Source organism: Dendropsophus ebraccatus, chromosome 8 (assembly GCF_027789765.1).
Source record: "Dendropsophus ebraccatus isolate aDenEbr1 chromosome 8, aDenEbr1.pat, whole genome shotgun sequence".
Classification (NCBI taxonomy): domain Eukaryota; kingdom Metazoa; phylum Chordata; class Amphibia; order Anura; family Hylidae; genus Dendropsophus; species Dendropsophus ebraccatus.
The window spans coordinates 122,425,465-122,452,612 of NC_091461.1; the positions used below are offsets into that span (position 1 = coordinate 122,425,465).

Consider the following 27,148-nt stretch of genomic DNA (forward strand, 5'->3'; position numbering starts at 1 on the left):
GTGTCGGGGCCGCAGCAGCTGGTAATACGGCCCTGGGTACTGTATATGTGAGGGGTCTGCAGGTGTAGTGTCGGGGCCGCAGCAGCTGGTAATACGGCCCTGGGTACTGTATATGTGAGGGGTCTGCAGGTGTAGTGTTGGGGCCGCAGCAGCTGGTAATACGGCCCTGGGTACTGTATATGTGAGGGGTCTGCAGGTGTAGTGTCGGGGCCGCTGCAGCTGGTAATACGGCCCTGGGTACTGTATATATGAGGGGTCTGCAGGGTTAGTTCCGGTGGCAGCAGCAGCTGGTAATACATCCCAGCATATACCTAAACAGACTGGACTCACCGGTGCGACATCCCGTCTCATCGCTGCCATCGAGGCAGTCTCTGACGCCATTACACTGATACATCCCATACACACAGGACCCATCTCCGCACTGAAACTCATCCGGGCGACAGGACACCATAGCTGTGAGAGAAAAAAAAGCTGCATTAGGCTGGGTTCGTTTTAAACCATTTTTGTGATTAAAGTTAATGGAAAAATGGATCAAAACGGATGCACTCAAAAACCTAAGTTTTTTCATTTGTTTTTTGCATAAAATGGCTTGCAAAAAATGCCTTAATCAGGTGATTCTCGCAGGTGGCTTACACACGTCACTATAAATCTAAAGTACTCACGGCAGTCCTTCTCATCGGAGTTGTCCTTACAGTCCTGGTCGCCGTCACACCTCCAGTTCAGGTGAATACATTTGCTGTTGCCGCATCTAAACTCTAGCGGCCCGCACTGCGTTACCGCCTGGGGCTGACTCTTCAGACCGCAGCGCTCCTCAGATTCGTCTGACTGGTCCGCACAATCAGCTTGTCCATCGCACAACCACTTCTCGGGGATACACACACCCTTTCCGCAGCGGAACTGGCCTGATTTACATGTGACCAACGTGCAGTCCTCCTCATCGCTCCCGTCCCCGCAGTTATCCGTGCCGTCACACACGAAGCTCGAAGAGACGCAGAACTTGTTTCGGCACTGGAACTCGCCTCGCGGGCAACCTGCACAGGAGACATGAAGGGAGACATCTCATAATGCAAATCATATAACAGCAGAGCTACCCCATTCTTATGATCAGACCCCTAGGGATCAGATAGCTATCGCCTGCTTAGCAGATAGAATACTTTAAGGGTACAAACCCACACACCGTATACACAGCAGATACGCAACAAATACGCAGCAAATACGCAGCAGATTTGTTGGTACAGATTTGATGCTGTGTTCAGTTATTTAGATCTAATCTGCTGCGTTTTTGCTGCGTGTTTGCTGCGTATTTGCTGCGTATCGCAGCAGTAAATACGCTGCATATACGGTGTGTGGGTTTATACCCTAAATCATTCTTTTAAAACAGGGAAGGGGAAACTTCTGCCCTCCGGCTGTTGGAAAACTACAATTCCCATCATGGCTGGACAGCTGAAGCTAAAGCTCTCCAGGCATGATCGGAGTTGTAGTTTTGCAAGAGCTGGAGGGCTGATGGTCACACATCCCTGTTTTAAAATGTATCTGTCATTTAGAAAAAACCTTTAACATGTCACAGGGATAAATTAAAAATCTTTGGTCGCGGGTCTCGCTGCTGGGGCCCCAATCGATTGGGAGCATGGGGACAAAATGGGCGATATTATGCTTCCCTTCCTTACTGTCAATCATCTCCATCCATGCACTCCTCCCGGCTCATTCTCCTAGGGGCGTTAGCAGTGAGACCCCAACAATTAAAGCCTTTGTCCCTGTGAGAGGCCACAGAGTCCATTTAAAGGGGTACTCTGGTGAATTGTGGTTTTTTTTTCTTCAAATCAACTGGTGTCAGAAACTTATATACAGTAGATTTGTAATTTACTTCCATGTAAAAATCTCCAGTCTTCTAGTACTTATCAGCTGCTGTTTGTCCTGCAGGAAGTGGGGGTTTCTTTCCAGTCTGACACAGTGCTCTCTGCTGCCACCTCTGTCCATGTCAGGAACTGTCCAGAGCAGCAGCAAATCCCCATAGAAAACCTCTCCTGCTCTGGACAGTTCCTGACATGGACAGAGGTGGCAGCAGAGAGCACTGTGTCAGACTGGAGAGAATACACCACTTACTGCAGGACATACAGCAGCTGATAAGTACTAGAATACTGGAGATTTTTAAATAGAAGTAAATTTGAAATCTACATAACTTTCTGACACCAGTGGATTTTAAGGGGGGAAAAAAAATAATCAGAGTATTGCTTTAAGCTCTGCAGAGAATTTTCTGTAGCTACAACCACTATAAAGATGTTTTCGGATATGTATCAGCTGAGTATTATTCAGGGGAGGTTCACACAGGACACCCATTATTTCTCCTCCTCCTTAAATGTCTCTTTCTATAGGAGATAACACAGGACGGTCTGGGCCCGGGGAGAGGAACGTTCTCATTACACACAATGATTTATCAGCGTTCTGCGACCGTCAAGGTTACTGACCAGACCGGAGTAAATCACCCACAGAAAGACACAAGCTACAAGGAGACTTCAGAGACGATAAGAAAGTCTGAAGCCCTTTACTCCCAAAATCAGACTGGCAGGGAAGAAAGTGGGGACATCTTTGTACAGCACTGTGGAATATGGTGGTGTCATATAAATAATTAGTAATAGATAATAAATCTCATGATTTCTATTGGTGTGTCCGACCATGGTCTCCGCAGATGATGTCAGGGGAGAGAGGATCGCCATGATGAAGATGAGAATCCGGAGGACTCCAGCTCCCACCCCAACACTGGGCCAAAGGGGATCACTAGAGATAAACCTTAAAGGGGTATAGGGGATAAGTGTCGGATACAGCCCTCGGCTATCTTCGGCAGCTCCATGGACAGTGAGTAGAGGCAGCTAGCATACCCCTTTTAATGGTGGGCATACACATTACGCAGAAGCCAGGGTAATGGCTGAACAATAGTATGAGGGGTCCCCATGCATAAGATGGCCAAACCTGCCAAATTCAGTGGTACTGTCTGATTGTCTAATGCAGGGTCGGGAACCTACGGACCGCCAGCTGTTGCAAAACTACAATGCCCATCATGCTTGGAGAGCCAAAGCTAAAGCCAAACCGCCTAAGGTTCTCGATCCCTGGTCTAATGTGTATGGGGGTCTCCCGACTCTTCCCTGATAATGTCCTGGAAGAGATGGATGGAGCATCTGGACTTTTCATCTTCAGACATGGCTTTACACATATTAAAGGGGTTCTCCAGAGTTAGAAAAACATGGCTGCTTTCTTCCAGAGACAGCAACGCTCTTGTCTCCAGTTTGGGTGCAGGTTTTGTAACTCAGTTCCATTTAAATAAATGGAGCTTAATTGCAAACCGCACCTGACCTGGAGACAAGAGGGGTGCTGTCTCTGGAAGAAAGAGGCCATGTTTTTCTAACTCTGGAGAACCCCTTTAATTCACGCTGACTGTACAGGGTCCATGGCAGCGATCTTTCTGAGGAAAATGCTTCCTGAAAAATCCTTCATTAAAGAGAATCCTTTTCTATATGAACGACTTTTCCTCCAACTATTGGTCAAAAATTTTACACACGGACGATTTCTTCTCAACACTGTTATCCAGGGATGGAGAACCTTCAACTACAACTCCCATCAGGCCTGGGCAGCCAAAGCTAAAGCTATCCAGGCATGATGGGAATTGTAGCTGGAGGGCCCCATCTCTGGCGTCATTGACTAAAACGATCGATACTCTTTCAGTTTCATTCAGCGATGGATGATTTTTGGTTGAAATCTTCTGTTTTGATTGTTTGTGTGTGTCTGTGTGTGTGTGTGTGTGTGTGTGTGTGTGTGTGTGTGTCTGTGTGTGTGTGTGTGTGTGTGTCTGTGTGTGTGTGTGTCTGTGGTGTGTGTGTGTGTCTGTGTCGTGTCTGTGGTGTGTATCTGTCTGTGTGTGTGTGTCTGTCTGTGTGTCTGTCTGTCTGTGTGTCTGTCTGTGTGTGTGTCTGTCTGTCTGTGTGTGTGTCTGTCTGTGTGTGTGTGTGTCTGTCTGTGTGTCTGTCTGTGTGTCTGTCTGTGTGTCTGTCTGTGTGTCTGTCTGTGTGTCTGTCTGTGTGTCTGTGTGTGTGTCTGTCTGTGTGTGTGTCTGTCTGTGTGTGTGTCTGTCTGTGTGTGTGTCTGTCTGTGTGTCTGTCTGTCTGTGTGTCTGTCTGTCTGTGTGTGTGTCTGTCTGTGTGTGTGTCTGTCTGTGTGTGTGTCTGTCTGTGTGTGTCTGTCTGTGTGTGTCTGTCTGTGTGTGTCTGTCTGTGTGTGTCTGTCTGTGTGTGTGTCTGTCTGTGTGTGTGTCTGTCTGTGTGTGTGTCTGTCTGTGTGTGTGTCTGTCTGTGTGTGTGTCTGTCTGTGTGTGTGTCTGTCTGTGTGTGTCTGTCTGTGTGTGTGTGTCTGTCTGTGTGTGTGTGTCTGTCTGTGTGTGTGTGTCTGTTTGTGTGTGTGTGTCTGTCTGTGTGTGTGTGTCTGTTTGTGTGTGTGTGTGTGTCTGTGTGTGAGTGACACTCCACCAGACCCCAGGAATTTATATGACCCCATAGGATTGTGCTGTGAAATAACACAGAGACCCTGACCGGCGTCCCACCTCAGACCACCTGCTGGACAAGGCGGAGAAAACAAACAAGAACCATGAAGACGGCTCAGCCTGTAATATCTCTGACCTGCTTTATTTAGGTCGTCGCTCAGGGTTTATATGTAGGTTTATCTTTGCTTAAAGGGATTGTGTTATTAGTAATACTAGGGAGTAGTGGCAGTCGGTCTCCACATGGCAGGAAACAGGATTCTTTCTTTAAAGGGAACCATTCCTTTTGATGTAACCCTTCCAGCCGATCACAGAGGTCCTGTCCACCTCACACCTCACACTTCTCCTCACGCTCCTGGACACTGAGATTTATCAAACATTGTACAAAAAAGACCGTGAAGATGTTGCCCATAGCAACCAATCACTTCTTTCTTTTTTAAAAAGGCCTCTGTAAAGTGAAAGCTGAAATCTGATTGGTTGCTATGGGCAACTGCTCCACTGTTCTGCTGCACAATGTTTGATCAATCTCCCCAGTGTGTCCATAGGGGCCTCTGTCCTATACAAGAACGTCCAATCTATTGTGCACCTCAGGATATATACGCTCTAGGCTATTCCGTACCTCGGGATGTATACCCCTAGGCTATTCCGGACCTCGGGATGTATACACCTAGGCTATTCCGTACCTCGGGATGTATACCCCTAGGCTATTCCGCACCTCAGGATATATACGCTCTAGGCTATTCCGTACCTCGGGATGTATACACCTAGGCTATTCCGTACCTCGGGATGTATATACCTAGGCTATTCCGTACCTCGGGATGTATACACCTAGGCTATTCCGTACCTCGGGATGTATACACCTAGGCTATTCCGTACCTCGGGATGTATACACCTAGGCTATTCCGTACCTCGGGATGTATACACCTAGGCTATTCCGTACCTCGGGATGTATACACCTAGGCTATTCCGTACCTCGGGATGTATACACCTAGGCTATTCCGTACCTTGGGATGTATATACCTAGGCTATTCCGTACCTCGGGATGTATACACCTAGGGTATTCTGTACCTTGGGATGTATGCGCCTAGCCTATTCCGTACTTCGGGATGTATACACCTAGGCTATTCTGTACCTCGGGATGTATACCCCTAGGGTATTCTGTACCTTGGGATGTATACCCCTAGGGTATTCTGTACCTCGGGATGTATACCCCTAGCCTATTCCGTACCTCGGGATGTATACACCTAGGCTATTCCGTACCTCGGGATGTATACACCTAGGCTATTCCGTACCTCGGGATGTATACCCCTAGGGTATTCTGTACCTTGGGATGTATACCCCTAGGGTATTCTGTACCTCGGGATGTATACCCCTAGGGTATTTTGGTACCTCGGGATGTATACCCCTAGGGTATTCTGTACCTTGGGATGTATGCGCCTAGCCTATTCCGTACTTCGGGATGTATACACCTAGGCTATTCTGTACCTCGGGATGTATACACCTAGGGTATTCTGTACCTCGGGATGTATGCGCCTAGCCTATTCCGTACTTCGGGATGTATGCCCTCTAGGCTATTCCGTACCTTGGGATGTATGCGCCTAGCCTATTCCGTACTTCGGGATGTATGCGCCTAGCCTATTCCGTACTTCGGGATGTATACACCTAGGCTATTCCGTACCTTGAGATGTAAGCGCCTAAGCTAGGTCCTCCAGAGTAAAGCCCCCATTAAATTGCATCCAATAATAACCTCCAAAAAAACTGCAAACTCAGTGACTATACCCCCTTGTATTTGGGCACCAACACTACATCCTAAGCAAGTTATATCCCATGACCGTGACTTTGGCCACCACTCACAGTCCTCGCACACGGCCACAGATCATTATAAATTCGCTCTCTTGCTGCATCAGATTATTGATTCTCTGCAAACCTTATAACGGCCACAACAATAGAAACACATTAGTGGGAGATGGCGACACATTGTGACCCTTATTACCCAGATAACGCTGTGCGGTATTATTCTCCGCTCTCATATCCCTGCGTCTACTCACAAACAATCTGCAGAGCACGACGCAGCCGAACCGGTTACCAACAGGTGCGGCAACACCGGAACGTTACCTGGATGCCTAGGACAACCACACACACACCAACGTTGTATGCCCTGCAATCCTACACCTTCATACAACGGCCAGACAGAGGTCTGCTTGGCCCGCACTGGCCTCATGTAACCTTATGGACACATTTATGTTACCAGTTTTCCCGACATATAAAATAAATGTGCATCATGTGAACACGGCCTTACAACACTGTGCACAAATACCCGTATATCCAATCCTTTGCTGCATATAGTGGTCTCCAGCTGGTAACTCTGAGGCTCCTTTCACACAAGCATATTATGGATTTGAATTTTTTTTTTTAAATTGAAGCAAATTACAAATCTATATAACTTTATAACATCTGTTGACTTGGTAGAACCCTGACACCCCAGTCCTATGTCAACAACATAAAATGGAGAAAATCTTGATCGGGACCTGTGACACTAGTATCAGAATTCCCTCATATTACAGTATCAGTGTATGTAGTATCCCCTGTGTATGACCCCACAGGCCCTGGTTATTAAGCTCCAGCCATGACCGTTCACTTTTTACTGTCCTCCTCTTATCTCTGCTGTATACACAGCCCTCCCCGGAGTGGGTGGTAAGATATGGGGGTGTGGTGGGGGATTTCCTCTCCCTGTCTCATGAGCGGTCCTCCTCCTCTTCTCTGTCCTGTTCTCTTGTTTTTAGTAGAGAATACAGCCGTATGGGACACTATCTGCAGGAGGAACGCCGGACGTTGTAGAGCAATCTGCAGGAGGAGCGCCGGACGTTGTAGAGCAATATTCCTAGGAGTGAAAACGTAAAAAAGCAGTAAAGTAGTAAATGAGTCTGAACTGAGAGATACGGAACCAGAACATCAAAGTAAGTGGTGCTGCGGCTGATACGTAACGTACGATGGAGCTGCATTTGATGTGTAACGTACAGGGGAGCTGCCATTGATACGTAACGTATGGTGGTGCTGCGGCTGATACGTAACGTAGGGTGGAGCTGCCGGTGATATGTAACGTACGGTGGAGCTGCAGGCGATATGTAACGTACGGTGGAGCTGCCGGTGATACGTAACGTACGGTGGAGCTGCCGGTGATACGTAACGTACAGGGGAGCTGCCGGTGATACGTAACGTATGGTGGTGCTGCGGCTGATACGTAACATACAGGGGAGCTGCCGGTGATACGTAACGTACGGGGGAGCTGCCGGTGATATGTAACGTATGGTGGAGCTGCAGGCGATATGTAACGTACGGTGGAGCTGCCGGTGATACGTAACATACGGTGGAGCTGCTGGTGATACGTAACGTACAGGGGAGCTGCCGGTGATACGTAACGTATGGTGGTGCTGCGGCTGATACGTAACATACAGGGGAGCTGCCGGTGATACGTAACGTACGGGGGAGCTGCCGGTGATATGTAACGTACGGTGGAGCTGCAGGCGATACGTAACGTACGGTGGAGCTGCCGGTGATGTGTAGCGTATGGTGGTGCTGCGGCTGATACATAACATACAGGGGAGCTGCCGGTGATACGTAACGTATGGTGGAGCTGCCGGTGATACGTAACGTATGGTGGAGCTGCCGGTGATACGTAACGTATGGTGGAGCTGCAGGCGATATGTAACGTACGGTGGAGCTGCCGGTGATACGTAACGTACGGTGGAGCTGCCGGTGATACGTAGCGTATGGTGGTGCTGCGGCTGATACGTAACATACAGGGGAGCTGCCGGTGATACGTAACGTATGGTGGAGCTGCCGGTGATACGTAACGTACGGTGGAGCTGCCAGTGATATGTAGCGTACGGTGGAGCTGCCGGTGATATGTAACGTACGGTGGAGCTGCCGGTGATATGTAACGCACGGTGGAGCTGCCGGTGATATGTAACGTACGGTGGAGCTGCCGGAGATACGTAACATATGGTGGAGCTGCCGGTGATATGTAACGTACGGTGGAGCTGCCGGTGATACGTAACGTACGGTGGAGCTGCAGGAGATATGTAATGTACGCGGGAGCTGCCGGTGATACGTAACGTACGGTGGAGCTGCAGGAGATATGTAATGTACGCGGGAGCTGCCGGTGATACGTAACGTACGGTGGAGCTGCAGGTGATATGTAACGTACGGTGGAGCTGCCGGTGATACGTAACGTACGGTGGAGCTGCAGGCGATATGTAACGTACGGTGTAGCTGCAGGCGATATGTAACGTACGGTGGAGCTGCAGGCGATATGTAACGTACGGTGGAGCTGCCGGTGATATGTAATGTACGGTGGAGCTGCAGGCGATATGTAACGTACGGTGGAGCTGCAGGCGATATGTAACGTACGCGGGAGCTGCCGGTGATACGTAATGTACGGTGGAGCTGCAGGTGATATGTAACGTACGGTGGAGCTGCCGGTGATACGTAACGTACGGTGGAGCTGCAGGCGATATGTAACGTATGCGGGAGCTGCCGGTGATACGTAATGTACGGTGGAGCTGCAGGCGATATGTAACGTACGGTGTAGCTGCAGGCGATATGTAACGTACGGTGGAGCTGCAGGCGATATGTAACGTACGGTGGAGCTGCCGGTGATATGTAACGTACGGTGGAGCTGCAGGCGATATGTAACGTACGGTGGAGCTGCAGGCGATATGTAACGTACGCGGGAGCTGCCGGTGATACGTAATGTACGGTGGAGCTGCAGGCGATATGTAACGTACGCGGGAGCTGCCGGTGATACGTAATGTACGGTGGAGCTGCAGGCGATATGTAACGTACGGTGTAGCTGCAGGCGATATGTAACGTACGGTGTAGCTGCAGGCGATATGTAACGTACGGTGTAGCTGCAGGCGATATGTAACGTACGGTGTAGCTGCAGGCGATATGTAACATACGGTGGAGCTGCCGGTGATATGTAACGTACGGTGGAGCTGCAGGCGATATGTAACGTACGGTGGAGCTGCAGGCGATATGTAACGTACGGTGGAGCTGCAGGCGATATGTAACGTATGGTGGAGCTGCAGGCGATACGTAACGTACGGTCGTGTTTTCATGGCGCACTTTTCCAACCAAAAATACTGCAGTTAAATGTAACCTGAATGTCTATAGTACAAACTAGTTCTCTTCTGCCGTTTGCAGGTGGCATCTTTTGACTGTTGACTTATGTCTTTTTTTTTTCTTTCTGAACTTTGTAATTTTTATACTTCAAATCGAAGCGAGAAATAAACTCGGGGGAATTAATGATACAAAATAAATAAGATGTAGATTTTAGATTTGCCAGCACTGATGGGGGGGGGATCTTCTCAGACTGCGGTCAGACACATTGCATACAGCCGGGGAGGGGAAACCGCGCAGATTGTTCTGCACCGCGGGTGTTGGCGGTTTATATTTCCATTGTACTGTATTATTATGCAGATTTTAGGTTTCGTTTATGTGAATTAATAAATTCATTATTTATGGAGAAACTGATAATTTAGAGTGATTGGAAATGAAGAATGTGAGAATACGGCACCAGATGGTTAATACTAAAGATAGGGGGGGGGGGGGGGGTGAGGAGCAGGGACAGTCAGTGGGGTTATACTGTCTCCCACACACTGTACTAAACTGTGAGGCAACAGTGACACCCGCAGGCTTCAGAGGGAACTGCTTTGGTTAGTGACAGAACTTTTCCAGCACTTTCTAGAACCTACCAGAAGGTGGGTGGAGTATGGCAATAGGCTCCACATACAAGTCCAGCTATTACAGGGCCTTGCTGAGACAAGTTGTGTAGCTGCAGAGGAGAATACTACATGAGTGACTGCTGAAGAGGGGACAGCTGGAGGTAAGACTGAGAGACCCCCAGAGTGAGTACATCAGGTGCACTTCCCACACCTAGAAAAGGGTCAACATTTCTACTGTTGGTAGGAAACCTCCTGAGTTTGAGGGGTAGGTTGTACAAAGACCCCTGGACACTCTTAGGAACCCTGCGTAGTGGCTTTCGGCCTGGCCTAGATACCTTATGAGAAAGCCCCCTAGTTAAAAAGGAGAAAAAGACTAGAGCTCCAAATAGGCAAAGAAATGGTATTACAGGATTGTAGCCCCCCAGCACCCCACCCCAAACACAGCCATCCCAGGCCATCAGCATTAAGAGCTGCACATAACAGGACTATACAAGTGCCTATAGGTGTCAGCAAGGCGTTATTATTGTACCACCTCCCCCCTCGTTGTACTCCGCAATCATCAAGGGCGTCTTACTAGACAGCTGTATCATTGGTTGTCATGTCAGTGAGTGAGACTGTGGCGCACCACAAGGCCCAGCCATCCCGCAGATAACAGCACCGCTCTTACTCTGCAGCTCATTACCGTCCCAGAGCTTAGTGCTGTATATACAGGAGCAAGAGAGGCCTGGCCGCCTACAGCCTTCTCTGCTGCTGCTGCTACTACTACTAAAACAGCGCAGAGGATGAAGGTACAAAACTTGCAGTCATCCCATTGGCACATGTGAAGTAGACAGATGCTTCTAACATGCTGGTAGTTTCACTTCAATAGTCAGATGGCAGTGAACTTAAAGGGGAAGTCCCACGAAAAGGAAAAAAGTACAGACATGCATGGGTGGGGGGAGTAATGAACAAACAATGTTAAAGGGGTAGTTCAGCAAAAAAAATTATTTCAAATAAACTAATGTCAGAAAGTGCCAGAGATTTGTAATTTATTTCTGTTTAAATATCTCCAGTCTTCCTGTACTTATCAGCTGCTGTATGTCCTACAGGAAGTGGTGTATTCTCTCCAGTGTGACACAGTACTCTCTGCTGCCACCTCTGTCCATGTCAGGAACTGTCCAGAGCAGGAGAGGTTTTCTATGGGGATTTGCTGCTGCTCTGGACAGTTCCTGACATGGACAAAGGTGGCAGCAGAGAGCACTGTGTCAGACTGGAGAGAATACACCACTTCCTGTGGGACATACAGCAGCTAATAAGTACCGGAAGACTGGAGATTTTTAAAATCTAAGTAACTTTCTGAAACCAGCTGATTTAATAGAAAAATAATCAGCGTGGAATTTCTAGGGGCGTTCCCTCCTTGATATTCCGTGCTGAATCTGTAGTGTGAACATACCCTTATAGTGCAGAATATCAGTGACTCTCCAGTAATGGGTGGGATTACACAATCATGAGGGTGTGAAGCTTTACTCTTGTTAGATACGGAGACAAACGTGAGGGGAGGAAATCTCGTCATAAAGAACGAGGAAGCGGAGGCGTCAATCAGTGTATAATCCTGGACATGACGGGTATCTAGGTGAGAGGTGGATTCCGTCCGTTACTACGGAAATAAGTTCGTCATTCACTACAATACCGACAGATTTCCTTCTGATGCTCGAAATCCTGAGAACACAGATATAAGATGGTGGCGTCCTTGACGCTTCCGCATTCCTCATGGTGACTCCCACTATCCTGTCTGTGTCCAGGTCCGGTTGAGAACAGACAATAACTACAACCTTTTTTTCCCAGCAGCTAACTGGTGCCATAGATTTGTAATTTTTACATCTATTAAAAAATCTCCAGTCTTCCAGTACTTATCAAGTGCTGTATGTCCTGCAGGAAGTGGTGTATTCTCTCCAGTCTGACACAGTGCTCTCTGCTGCCACCTCTGTCCATGTCAGGAACTGTCCAGAGCAGCAGCAAATCCCCATAGAAAACCTCTCCTGCTCTGGACAGTTCCTGACATGGACAGAGGTGGCAGCAGAGAGCACAGTGTCAGACTGGAGAAAATACACCACTTCCTGCAGGACATACAGCAGCTGATAAGTACTGGAAGACTGGAGATTTTTTAATAGAAATAAATTACAAATCTAAATAGCATTGTCACCAGTTGATTTGAAAGAAATATTTTTTTTTTCTGCTGGAGTACCCCTTTAATGTCTAAAATGTTGGGTCTATACTGAATAACAATTACTATGAGCCTGAACCAGTCTTTCTATTTTTTTCCAGACCATGATTCGAACCATAAACCTGAATGGAGCTGAAATCTCAGCAATAACGGATCCCCATTCCTTCTACACCATCCTGACTAACCGTCCAGGAGAAGACGTCCTGGGAGAGGACATAGAAATCGCTTGGAAAGGTGGCAAGAAGAAGGCCGCAGGAAGAATCGTCAGAGGAACCATTAACATCAATGGCCAGGAAACCTCTGGGCAGATCGTGTATGTCGGCTCCTTCCAGAAAACCGTAATTGGGTGGAAGCAGCTCTGCGATCTGGGTTGGATGCAGGAATACGCACATAGAGGTTTCATGACTGACGTCCCCCCTGTGGTAATAAAGGGGGACACCGATCCTGCTTATTCTCCTCCACGTAAATTAAGGCCGTATCTCATAGACCATGCGGAAAGAATCATCGCTAGTTGGGTGCGAAAGGGTTTAGTCCAGCGCTGCAGTAGCGTCTGCAATGCCGAGATTTCACTCATCACCAAACCTAACGGACGCGTCTGGATCAACTTTCATTTTGGCGAGCTAAATAAAGGTTCGGGGAAAGAGCAGCCGCACCCCAAGCTGCACAGGTCAAAGGCCATTGAAGCCATCACCCTGGGCAAGTATTATTCGGTTGTCAGACTTTACTATGCGGAATGGCAAATCCCTCTAGACACGTACACAAAGTACAAAACCGCCTTCACCCTCTTGGGCGAGCAATATGTCTGGAACCGGCTGCCCGCAGGGTATCCGTGTAGGTGGAATAAAGTAATTGACGCCCTGGAGAAAGTGTTTGATCAGCTGCCTCAGAACATGCGGAAACGCCTGACCTTCTTCACCGACACCATGTTAATATCCGCAGAAACCAAGGCGGAGTTCGACAACTTCACGGATACGCTGTGGCGCCATCTGGAGGACAACGGCTTTGAAAAACGCCAGATGCAAAAGTCCAGGCCCCAAGTGCACTTTTTAGGCAGAGAAATAAGTGAGAATGGAGTAAGACTGGGTAAGAATACTATACAGAAGGCGAAGAATATGAGGTCGCCTCCAGATGCCGAAGAGTTGACAAAATTCCTCAACCATTTAAAGGACGCGGCCCAATACGTCCCAGGGTTCGGCATATTCTGCAAAATATTAAGCAGCAAAATAGAGAACTGCCATTGGGATGAGGGAGCCGAAGCCGCCATGGATCTTCTGAAGGCTCAAGTCCTGCTCAACCGATGTGTGGTCCCCGGATTAGGGGAGGAAGAGCCGTGCACCGTCCAGGTATACGTCAAAGACGGAGCATGGATGGTACAGATACTCAACAGCGAGGAGAAGCCCTACCGCTACGGAAGCGGAGTACTCGAACCTCTTAAGAAGAAGGAAGACGTCGCCAGTCAAGAGCTCAAAGTCATGAAAGAGGTTTGGGATAGACACAAGCGCGTCCTGGAGAACAGAGAGGTGGAATGGCAGGTGGAGAGTCCAGAAATCGCACGCTACAAGGACGACCCCGACAGCGTCCCGAAAAGACAGGCGCGCAAGCTGGACGTCCTGGAGTCACAGGGATGCAAGGTTAAAGTCGTCCATCCTAGCGATCGCCAACCACCGATTCCGTGGCCTCAGGATCTGTGAACGTTCTATCACAGGATAAATCCGCCAAACGGAGGAACCAAGTTCCAGATTCCTCGAAAAAATTCCTTTAAAGGGAAATCGATGAGCGGATGAGAAGACTGTAACCTGCTGTTAGGGCCGGGGCACTAAGAAGGAGGGGTATTTCCTTACCTTTATCCTCAGCGCCCTTTTAGTAAACCGTCACTTAAATTAATATGCAACTTAGTCAGTTTGGTGCACTGGGGGCGGGACTACGGCACTGAGTGCACCAATCAACACCCGGCCGGCCCGACTCTAATAATAAGTATTTATCCAGTGCCCTCCAGTGATGAGTGACACTGCCTTAAAGGGGTTTTCCACCCTAAACTAACGTGTCCCCTATAAATATATTATAAATATTAAATATACATGAGGTGCGGACAGGTGAGGTGGTAGTCCCACCCCCAGGGCACCAAACCACCTAATTTACATATTGATTAAAGTGAAGATTCAGTGAAAATGAGGCTGTCTGTGATGGTAAAAAAATGATCTTCACATGCGAACATAAGCGCAGGGTACTGTCTCCTCCCCTGCAGATAGTTCCCCAATAAGATAGAGCCTTCCTGTGTAGCAATTCTGCTGCTAAATCCTTTTGGGATTACAAAAACAGCGCCACCATAGTCTATGGGCTGTTTACAGTACTGCAGCTCAGCCGCTTTCTATTTAAAGGGGAGGAGCTGCAATACTACCTGTGGCCATGGGGCAGTGGTGGTGCTGTTTCTGGACTGTAAACAGTCATTGTTCTGCCCCTATGTGGGCATTGTTTAATAGAGAACACTAAAAACTTTCCACCACATTCTTTCACTTCCAAGTTGACATGGTCTCTGACATAAGCCGGTGTGTAGATCAGGGATGGGGAACCTGCCGCCTTCCAGCAACTCCCATCATGCCTGGGGAGCTTTAGCTTTGGCTGTCCATACATGATGGGAGTTGTAGTTTTGCGGCAGGTTCCCCATCCCTGGTGAAGACCCAGGCCTGTCGGCCTATTATTGTAACTTTCCTACTGCAGGGTTTTTGTCTTTTTTTTTTTTTGTCTACATTGTTTTTATGTTTATCGTTGAGGCTTTTGTCCCTTTACAGGGAGCGTAAGACATTTTTTGTTCTAGGTCATTAAAGTTTTATAGTGAAACCTTCCCTATCTAACCATTTATTTTCTGGTTGTATATTTATTTTATCATGTGTTCTGTGCATATAGGGCGCAATAATCCTGCCTGTGCATATAGGGCGCCAGTCATCCTGCCTGTGCATATAGGGCGCAGTCATCCTGCCCGTGCATATAGGGACGCAGTCATCCTGCCCGTGCATATAGGGGCGCAGTCATCCTGCCCGTGCATATAGGGGCGCAGTCATCCTGCCCGTGCATATAGGGGCGCAGTTATCCTGCCCGTGCATATAGGGGCGCAGTCATCCTGCCCGTGCACATAGGGCGCAGTCATCCTGCCCGTGCATATAGGGGCGCAGTCATCCTGCCCGTGCAGATAGGGCGCAGTCATCCTGCCCGTGCATATAGGGGCGCAGTCATCCTGCCCGTGCATATAGGGGCGCAGTCATCCTGCCTGTGCATATAGGGGCGCAGTCATCCTGCCCGTGCATATAGGGGCGCAGTCATCCTGCCCGTGTATATAGGGGCGCAGTCATCCTGCCCGTGCATATAGGGGCGCAGTCATCCTGCCCGTGCATATAGGGGCGCAGTCATCCTGCCCGTGCATATAGGGGACCATCTATGGAACCATTCAACGGAAAACTCATTGATTTCTATAGAAGAATGTTGTGGGCGTGCTCAGTGACCTGTGCAGAGGTGATGCTGTAGGTAGGGGAGGCTATTATTATTAGGGGGGGTTCGGTGTACCCCCAGCTTTATATTACAGTTATTAGCTTTCATAGTCGGACGATCAGATGTCAGCAAGCTGTGAAGTGATTTCTGCTAAGCAGAATGGGTGAAGAGTAACGCTCCTTTCATAGCGACATGTTGGGAAGAAGGACAGGTGTGAACAGGACAGGTGTGAACCAAGCCCTAACAGGGGTAGTTCACCAAAACATTTTTTTTCTTTCAAATCAACTGCTGCTAGAAAGCGCCAGAGATTTTTTTCTGTTAAAACAATCTGCCGTCTTCAAATACTTATCAGCTGCTGTATGTCCTGCAGGAAGTGGTGTATTATCTCCAGTCTGACACAGTGCTCTCTGCTGCCACCTCTGTCCATGTCAGGAACTGTCCAGAGCAGCAGCAAATCCCTATAGAAAACCTCTCTTGCCTCATACTTTTCTTTGCAAAAATTTATTGACAAAAAAAATATATTGAAACAGAAAACCTCTCCTGCTCTGGACAGTTCTATTGGTCCTATACACTGCAGGTAGAGTTAGGAGCTCTGTTACAGATTGGGAGACGGGTGTGCGTTGCTGGGGGGGTCATGATGAGCCCTGTATGATTTCCTTTATGTAACTGCAACAGATCATTTCCACTTTTTATAGACTTTCCCCTCCCATTTATTAAGCCTGCATGCAGTTCCATAAAATGACCACTGGGTGGAGCAGCAACACAGGCCGCAGTGACCACACTATGGAATGTATGATAAAACTGACTGTACTGCGCCAGGATGGAAGGTGCACAATCATACACGACCAGTGTGACTACCACAGTCTACTACCATACCATCCATTATAAGGCAGTGGGATCTAGCAGGAAAACGGATGTGTTATAGCTCAGTTTAGGCTAAAGCCACAATGGTCGTGTGAACAGGGTCTAAGATAAAACTACTTATGGGATAATAAAACACAGCATGACTCTGGGGTCATTTTAACCATTAACAATTCTGTCAGCACAAAGAACTGTAGCATGGATTTTTGTACTTCATGCACTAGATTGTGGAGCATGACCACTAAACTCTAAAATATGGCACACTTCCTGACAAATAGAAATTTTCACAACAAGACCTAAGGCTATGTTCACACTACGTAAGAGACCGGCCGGATGATCCTTTTGGCCACAGAGCTCTGATGCGGGCGCATCAGAGCTTCCCATAGCGCACAATGAAGCAAGTGTCCGGAGCCGCTCGCTTCACTGTGTGAACTGACAGGTCTTTCTGCGCCTGGAAGTCACTGAATTTTGGCCGCAGAAAACTGACATGTCAGTTGTTTGCGGCGGTGTATGGGATCCCGGCCGAAGCGCACACGATGTGTGTACGCTCCGGCCGGGATCCCATAGAACAACAGGCATTGTTCCACCGCGGTAAAAGCACGGCCGTTGTTGCCATCGGCAACAAAGGCCGTACTTTTACGTAGTGTGAACATAGCCTAACAGATAATAAGGCCTCATGCAGGAAATACTGATCAGGAAGTCTTTAGGCTTCAGGAAACCATCAGTAAATAAGACCTTCTCACCTGCAGCGCTCGTCTCCAGCTTCTCTTCTCAGCTCGTGTGCCATAGCGCTGAGGAAAGAGCGGCCTCTTGTGGCAGGAGGTGTAATGCTGCCTCTGGCCAGAAGAGCGATTGACAGGGCCGGGAGCCAATGTCTTCTTGCCCTATCAAACACAGTGCGGGATTTAACTGTATGCGCTCCTGATTAGGAGTTAAACAGCCAGACGGAGCAGCCAGGGGTATATGCCTGGGCGCTGATGCCATCCTGGGCTGGCTGGCAGCACATCTGGAATTCCGGACAGCTACAATACAGGGACGGACAGTCTCGCTGCTATGGAGCCATGTAAGATGTCTTTTCTTAAAGACAATGCATGACTTGTTATCTAATATACTTCTATTTTCTGATAGTAATGTCAATAAATAATACAATGACTGACAGGAAATGACTATGGACAGCGCAGGGGGCGGAGCTTCAGCACCTTCATATAAACCCTGAATTATAGAATAAATCATAGTAACCCTCCATTAATCTTCTCCGGTTACATTTGGCGCAATGTCCCTCAGCATGTTACATGCATCAGTGCCTGTACGCAATTTTGTTAAATTGTAAAAACTGCATAAAAATTCACTTTTGTGACTAAAAGTCGGATCCAAGCAGAAAATATCTAAAAATAAAACAATGTGCTGTGTCCATACTGGCCACTTGTGTCTACATTGCCACATCTTCATAAAATCCCTAGAGAGCAGCGTGTCAGACTGGAGAGAATACACTACTTCCTGCAGGACATACAGCAGCTGATAAGTACTGGAAAACTGGAAAGAATACACCACTTCCTGCAGGACATACAGCAGCTGATAAGTACTGGAAGATTGGGAATTTTTAAATAGAAGTAATTAACAAATCTGTATAGTTTTCTGAAACTAGCTGACCTGAAAGAAAACCATTTTCGCAGGAGTACCCCTTTAAGGACTAGAGATTTTTTTTGTGGCACCAGCCGGACGCCATCAGCTTTGCCGACAGTCAGCGGGTGATAATGTCATTAGTGACAGAAATCTCTTCCACCTGACTGACCTCACTGTCTATACCGATTATCTTCACTGACTGCAGTGTGTGATGGGAATCGCTGGAGGGGCGGGTGTTACGCTATAAGTACTGTGTGACGTCTGTGTGTTAGTGGTCTCACGCCTCTTGTAGGAGCCAACCCCCCCCCCCAGCTCCCAGGGAGGGGGGGGGGAGGGTCATAGGGTAGTGATCTCATGTACAGTGTAGTGATCCCCTGGTGCAGTGTAGTGATCTTATGTACAGTGCAGTGATCCCGCGCACAGTGTAGTGATCTCATGTACAGTGTAGTAATCTCCTGGCGCAGTGTAGTGATCTCATGTACAGTGTAGTGATCCCGCGCACAGTGTAGTGATCTCATGTACAGTGTAGTGATCTCATGTACAGTGTAGTGATCCCGCGCACAGTGTAGTGATCTCATGTACAGTGTAGTGATCCCGCGCACAGTGTAGTGATCCCGCGCACAGTGTAGTGATCCCGCGCACAGTGTAGTGATCCCGCGCACACTGTTGTGATCCCGCGCACAGTGTTGTGATCCCGCGCACAGTGTAGTGATCTCATGTAAAGTGTAGTGATCCCGCGCACAGTGTAGTGATCTCATGTACAGTGTAGTGATCTCATGTACAGTGTAGTGATCCCCTGGTGCAGTGTAGTGATCTTATGTACAGTGCAGTGATCCCGCGCACAGTGTAGTGATCTCATGCACAGTGTAGTGATCTCATGCACAGTGTAGTGATCTCATGCACAGTGTAGTGATCTCATGCACAGTGTAGTGATCTCATGTAAAGTGTAGTAATCTCCTGGCGCAGTGTAGTGATCTCATGTACAGTGTAGTGATCCCACGCACAGTGTAGTAATCTCCTGGCGCAGTGTAGTGATCTCATGCACAGTGTAGTGATCTCATGCACAGTGTCGTGATCTCATGTAAAGTGTAGTAATCTCCTGGCGCAGTGTAGTGATCTCATGTACAGTGTAGTGATCCCGCGCACAGTGTAGTGATCTCATGTACAGTGTAGTGATCCCGCGCACAGTGTAGTGATCTCATGCACAGTGTAGTGACCTCATGTACAGTGTAGTGATCTCATGTACAGTGTAGTAATCTCCTGGCGCAGTGTAGTGATCTCATGTACAGTGTAGTGATCCCGCGCACAGTGTAGTGATCTCATGTACAGTGTAGTGATCTCATGTACAGTGTAGTGATCCCGCGCACAGTGTAGTGATCTCATGTACAGTGTAGTGATCCCGCGCACAGTGTAGTGATCCCGCGCACAGTGTAGTGATCTCATGTACAGTGTAGTGATCCCGCGCACACTGTTGTGATCCCGCGCACAGTGTTGTGATCCCGCGCACAGTGTAGTGATCTCATGTACAGTGTAGTGATCCCGCGCACAGTGTAGTGATCTCATGTACAGTGTAGTGATCCCGCGCACAGTGTAGTGATCTCATGTACAGTGTAGTGATCCCGCGCACAGTGTAGTGATCTCATGTACAGTGTAGTGATCTCATGTACAGTGTAGTGATCTCATGCACAGTGTAGTGATCTCATGCACAGTGTCGTGATCTCATGTAAAGTGTAGTAATCTCCTGGCGCAGTGTAGTGATCTCATGTACAGTGTAGTGATCTCATGTACAGTGTAGTGATCCCGCGCACAGTGTAGTGATCTCATGTACAGTGTAGTGATCCCGCGCACACTGTTGTGATCCCGCGCACAGTGTTGTGATCCCGCGCACAGTGTAGTGATCTCATGTACAGTGTAGTGATCCCGCGCACAGTGTAGTGATCTCATGTACAGTGTAGTGATCCCGCGCACAGTGTAGAGATCCCATATACAACGGTGCAGATTTTAGCCCATAACCTGTGAGTTATCCCACAGGCGCTGCAGATTTATCACTGTATTTCCGCATGGACATCGCAGGGAGGTCCCATCCACCATCATCTGCAGTTACTGATAATATTAGATACATCGGGTGAAACATTCCCATAATCCGCACTGAAATCTACTCCATCTGCTGCACATTTGTCTCTGTACATCGTGTTGTGTAACCGCTGCGGGCATCATGTCTGTCCGGTGGGAACACGTCCATTATATGTTATATTAGGGCAGAGATCTGACAATGGCCGCAGCGCCCTGACGCATGGGATGGTAAGAGTTAAAGATGGAGGGAGTATCTGCAGACCGGAGGACAAACCCCATGACCTCCCATCACGTCACATGACTCCCCGGCCAGTCACTCATTTAATCTTTCTAGGAAGACAAAGAGACACGTGCGCGGGGGTCCTCCCCGTATCAGAGGCGGTAACTACGGCAACCATCACGAACAAGCCAGCGAGATACAGAGAAAATCCTAAATCTAACACTATCCAGGCATCCTACACAAACAGGGTGATACCAGGAGCGCGGCCGGTCAGTCCCTACAGTAAGAACAGGAGGAACACTGACAAGAGGGAAAATAAGGGTTAAACATGTGGCCTAAGCTGCGACCCCCATCAAACCAGCGGCTATGGTCAGGTGGTCTGCTGCAATGAGCTCCCGTACTGACAAATGGCGGCAAAAGCCGATCCCTGGTGGCGTTGGTGATATCAGTGTGTACAAGGCGATAGTGAGAGCAACCTACAGTCAATGGCGACCTAATATAAAACACCTCAAGATGACTAAACATGGCGGCAAGTGGTAATAATGTTTCCCCAGACCACCGTCAGCATCTAATAGATGACAATCATGACTATCTACCTGCATGTTGGGTAGGAACTGGTTGACTATGGCCGACATGGACGACTTCAGTAGCTGGTAGGTTATAGATGGAATGGACGGCTGCAGAGGTTGGTAGACTATGACGGGCACTGACCACTTCAGGGGTTGGTAGACTATGACGGGCACTGACCACTTCAGGGGCTGGTAGACTACGGCCGGCACTGACCACTTCAGGGGCTGGTAGACTATGGCCGGCACTGACCACTTCAGGGGTTGGTAGACTATGGCCGGCACTGACCACTTCAGGGGCTGGTAGACTATGGCCGGCACTGACCACTTCAGGGGCTGGTAGACTATGGCCGGCACTGACCACTTCAGGGGCTGGTAGACTATGGCCGGCACTGACCACTTCAGGGGCTGGTAGACTATGGCTGCCATGAACTATTCCAGCCACCTTTAGATTATAGCTAGTATAGACCCAGCTGGTAGACTATGGCAGGCATGGACCCACTCTGGAAGCTGGTGAACTATGGATTGCAATATCCATTTCAGTGTCTAGTAGACTATGATTGATAGTACACTGACTGATGTTGACCATTTTAGTAGCTGGTAGACTATAGATGGCACAGACTGCTTAAGTAGTTGGTAGGCTATGGTCGGCATATACCACTTTAGCAGCTACTAGAAATGAACGAACCTTGAGCATGCCTGTGTTCATCTGAACCTGAGCGTGCAGCAGTTGAATAATGGTGGCTGGAGAAATTGGATGCCGTCCTAGGGAGTCCAGGAAAACATGGATATGGACTTTATGAACCCAAGCATGGACAAGGTTCTTAGTAGCTAGTAGACTATGGCTTTCATTGACCACTTCAGTATCTGTTAGACCAGTGGTCCCAAACCAGGGCACTTGGCATTCCGGTGGGCATGACAGCACCAGGACACACGCTTGGATGCCTGTGGTTTGGCGTTGCTGCACGAACCTTGGCTGTGATCTCTTCTAGCAGGCTGGAGTCTCTTCTAGTATGTGCAAATAAGCGACATCACAGAGGTAGAGACGCTCGCGGCCTCTAGTGGCTGCAGGAAGAAGCTTAAAATGTGGGAGCCGAACATGGCGGTGACTGCGCAGAGCTGAGAGGAGGTATTTTTTACTTGGTTATAAAGTCTTGGGGGGGCAGTACCTTCATAGGGGAAAACTGTCTTCAGAGGGGTCCTAACTACATGGGGCAGGCTACCTTCAGGGGACTCTGCCTACACAGGAGGCAAAATAAGTACAGGGGAGTCCTACCTGCAGAGGGAGACTACCTTTGGAGGGGGGAGTGTCTTATCTACAAGGTCAACAGAGTCCTACCTACAGCGGGACGACTGCCTCCAAAGGGGCCTACCTACAGGGGGCAAACTACCTACATGGGGCCACTATCTCTAAGGGGGGCCTACCTACAGGAGGCAAGCTACCTACAGGGGACAAACTACCTACATGGGCCCACTATCTCTAAGGGGGTCCTACCTACAGGAGGCAAGCTACCTACAGGGGGCCACTATCTCTAAGAGGGTCCTACCTACAGGAGGCAAACTACCTACAATGGGCCACTATCTCCAAGGGGGTCCTATCTACAGGAGGCAAACTACTTACAGAAAGCAAACTGCCTACAGAAAACAAACTACCTACAGGAGGCAAGCTACCTACAGGGGACCACTATCTTCAAGGGGATCCTACCTACAGGAGGCAAACTACCTACAGGGGGCCACTATCTCCAAGGGGGTCCTACCTACAGGAGGCAAACTACCTACAAGGGGCAAACTACCTACAGAGGGCAAACTACCTACAGGGGGCAAACTACCTACAGGAGGCAAACTACCTACAAGGGGCAAACTACCTACAGAGGGCAAACTACCTACAGGGGGCAAACTACCTACAGGGGGCAAACTACCTCCAATGGGGTCCTACCTACAGGAGGCAAACTACCTACAGGAAACAAACTACCTACAAGACGGCCACTACCTTCAAAGGGGTCCTATATACAGGGGGCAAACAGGCTTGTGGTATTTACCGTAACTCAGCTAATGGAAACTAATTATAATATAAGAGTCTTATTTCCTGTAGCTGAAGGCTCTGCGGCTTCTCTCCTGGTATCTCAGCTACTGGTGATGGGCGCAGTGTGGATAAATAACGGCTATGCCTGCAGCCGCCATGTCGTCTGTGTCTATAGAATCGCGTCCCCGGAAGGCGCTGTTTACTTTCGGTTAAATGTGTATTTCTCTCTCCTGACGTCCTTATCTGCATATTCCTATTTATTTAGCTTCCCTATTAGTGATCTGGGGTCCCCGGGGACCCCCTCTCTTAGGTACACCGTCAGCGCGCCCTGATCTGCATTCACCGAATATAGAGAAAACTTTGTGCCGAGTTATTTCTCCATGAAACATATATGAGGGGAGCGTGTGATGTTTTATACAAAGCCGGCTGCACCCGGCCTGATCTTACAGAAGGAAAGTGTTTGGGACAAGTCGACAGCTCCCACAGTCCGCTCCGTATTTGATGTCTGCCAGGCGGGTATTGCAATCCCCAGCGCGGCCAACAAGGAGGATGGACGACGCTTTCTGATTTCACGGTTTCGGCTCATCTGCCTCAGTGTTGTGTTTTTTCTGCAAAACTTTTTCTTTTTTAAAGTTTTCAAAGTTGTGAAATGATAAATTTGGATAAACCGGAAAAGTAGCTGGAAAAATGGCGCTGATCACTGCGGCGCTGTAGGTCCGGGATACGGCAGCCTGTACACTGCTCACGGAATACAACTGCAATAGGTTATTATAGGATTTACCATAATGCATTTCCCACAGAAAGGGTTAAAGCCCCAATAAGAATGCTAGTATTTAGACAAAAACATATCTCAGCCCCCAATCACTTCAATGGCACCAAACTACTAACAAGGCACAACCTATGGACAGGTGCAGCACTGTTTCTGGAAGAAAGCAGACAGCTTATCCAACCCTGGACGCAGCAAACATGGCTGCTTTCTTCCAGAAGCAGCGCAAATGGAGTGGAATTGTAATACCACACATGACCTGAGGACAGGGGTGGTGCTGTTTTTGCAAGAAAGTTGCCGTTCTATTTGTAATCTTGGAGAACCTTGTTTATAGGCGTTATCCCAAGATTAAAAGTTGCTGCCTAGTCACAGGATAGGGTACAACTAGCTGACTGGTGAGGGTCCGTGCACTGGGACCCCAACCATTTTAAGAATGGGAGTCAAATAAACATCTGACTGTTCCCTTAAGGATTTGGCGCAGCACTTTAGAATCTCCTAATCTTCCACTAGGCCACCAGGGGAGTTTTATCATCTATATGCCCAGTGTCTTCTATGTGTTTGTTTTGTCCCTTTAACCTTACACTATATGGCAAAACTGATGGCCACCAGAACAGCCGCCCTGGTTCACCCCCCCCCCCCTCCTCCTTCTCCTCCTTTGGGGTCTTTCTGCTTTTCTTTTCTGTGATGGTCGCATACCGTATCCATCAGCCTACACGTCCTCGCTCAAGAAAGAGAAGTGGAGACAGGGCGATTATCACGGTAGATTACCAGATTACCATAGTCATTCATGGAGATCTGGTAAGTACCCAGAATGCCTCAATGCCAGACCTGCCGATTGTTAGAACATAAGGGCCCCGATCTGCGTAATCCGTGTAGAACCATATCATTCCTGTGTGTCTGGCCAATTCCAGTGGTCTGTTTGTTGTAGGGACGGATGCCAACACTAAAGGGGTTACCGGCCCACCAGGGCTTCCCACTGTACCGATGGATTCTGATAACATGAAAGACAATGATGTGGAGGGCTCTGGGGTGGGGGTAACCAATGGCGCCGAGCCCCCCGGGTATACAGAGCATGGCGGAGAGAGGAGCAAGGAGGAAAGCTGGGTAAAGCCTGCACGTCTGTATGTAAAGCCCCTCTTATTACTGGCTGAATAATATCTAACATGGTGGTAGAGGAAGGCAGGATCACACATAGCTACAGATGTGCAAGGCAGCAGCTTATCTCCCCAAGAACTAACGGATCAGACAAATGAAATCCAACTGCTAACGTTATTAAAGGGGAACTATGAGTGTGGTAGACCAATCTAACCTGCTGCTATGTCCCTACTACACACGGGGTGCTGAGGATGAAGATCTCCCTCCTCGGCACCGTTCCCATACTGTAGTGCTCTGTACGGTACGGCTGTTAGGAGCACTGACCCTCCCCCAGATTGCCAATGTGTGTGTGTGGGTGGGGGGATTGACGCTCTGGGGGAGGGGCAGCGCTCCTAACGACCTTACCGTACAGAGCAATACAATAAAACTGCACAGGAACAGCGCCAAGGATGAAGGTAAGACCCAGATCTTCCTCCTCTGCTCCCTATAGGGACATAGCAGCAGGGCAGATTCGTTCTCCTTTAAGTTTTATCAGAAATAAGTTGTCCTGTTGGCAATAACTCACCGGTCGGACAGTCCTTCTCATCCAGGCCGTTCTCACAGTCCCGCTCTCCATCGCACCTCCAGGTGGCCGGGATACATTTATTGCTGGATTCTCCACAGCTAAACTTCTCCGCAGCACAAACCTGCTTCACTGCAAGAGAAATTAGGGAAAAGCATAAAAGTCAACAGCGAAGCATAAAAACTACACAAGACCCTATATACAATAATAATCCTATTAGCTATACGCCTATCAGAGGGTCCATGGACCCCTCCGGAGTACCCCTTTAAGGCATACAAGGTTTATAGAGTAGAGGGGTAACAAGGAAACGGCCAAACATCACGCAAAAACAAGATGACAAGAACAAAGAATATAACTTGTCAGACAAGACACTTAAAGGGCTACTCCAGAGGATTTTTTTTTCTTTTAAATTAACTAGCTTCAAAAAGTTACACTGATTTGTAAATGACTTCTATTTAAAAATCTCCAGTATTCCAGTACTTATCAGCTGCTGTATGTCCTGCAGGAAGTGGTGTATTCTCTCCAATCTAACACAGTGCTCTCTGCTGCCACCTCTGTCCATGTCAGGAACTGTCCAAATCCCCATAGAAAACCTCTCCTGCTCTGGACAGTTCCTGACGAGGACAGAAGTGGCAACAGTGAGCACTGTATCAGACTGGAGAGAATACACCACACCTGCAGGACATACAGAAGCTGATAAGTACTGGAAGATTTTTAAATAGAAGTAAATTACAAATATATATAACTTTCAGAAACCAGTTTATTTGAAATAAAAATATTTTTGCTGGCGTTCCCCTTTAAGTTACACATAACCTCTATGTCTTATTATAAGTATTTACTTGGGAACGTAAAGCAGTCGGCCATGGCAGATTTTACTGTTGGCTGCATCCGAGCCGCTCAGCGTCAGGTTACCCCAAGGATATGGGTTGTCAGAGACGTGTACAGATCTGCTCTTAGTGGGCAAAACCTCCAGAGATGGATTTAGGATTTGCTGGTGAAACAGAACAGCGGAGGCGACATCGGGGATGATTCCGGGGTCACACGGAGAACGTTATGTTACTTAGTGTTTCATCAAAAGCCAGAAGTAAAACTGCAATGGAAAGATTTGCAGCGTGCGGAGCTCCAATGCAGCTGCTGTAAAACTACAACTCCCATCATGCATGGAGAGCTAAAGCTTTGGCTGTCCAGGCATGATAGGAGTTGTAGTTTTGCAACAGCTGGAGAGCCAAGGTCCCCTTACTCCATGATTGGAGGTTAGGTGGTATATACCGACATAGTCTTTGTGTTACATTGCCCATCGCCTGCCCCTCCATCCACTGATCGCACATTGTTCTTCCCCACTCCGGGATCGCCACTGTGTATATATATATATACGCTGTAATACTCTAACAAAGACCCAGCAGGTCAGGGAGAAAAGAAAAG

At 48.3% G+C, this 27,148-nt stretch overlaps 1 protein-coding gene across 2 annotated transcripts in view; it reads right to left on the minus strand.

Annotated features, from left to right (window-relative positions):
- LRP8 (LDL receptor related protein 8) overlaps nucleotides 1-27,148 on the minus strand; it is a 137,276-nt gene that overhangs the window by 40,451 nt on the left and 69,677 nt on the right. For both annotated transcript variants that reach the window (XM_069981639.1, XM_069981638.1), the window contains 3 exons: nucleotides 25,730-25,858; nucleotides 663-1,031; nucleotides 331-453 (listed from right to left, as the gene is read on the minus strand). In XM_069981639.1, the coding sequence (XP_069837740.1) occupies nucleotides 331-453; nucleotides 663-1,031; nucleotides 25,730-25,858 (621 nt within the window). The remainder of the gene's footprint in view (nucleotides 1-330; nucleotides 454-662; nucleotides 1,032-25,729; nucleotides 25,859-27,148) is intronic.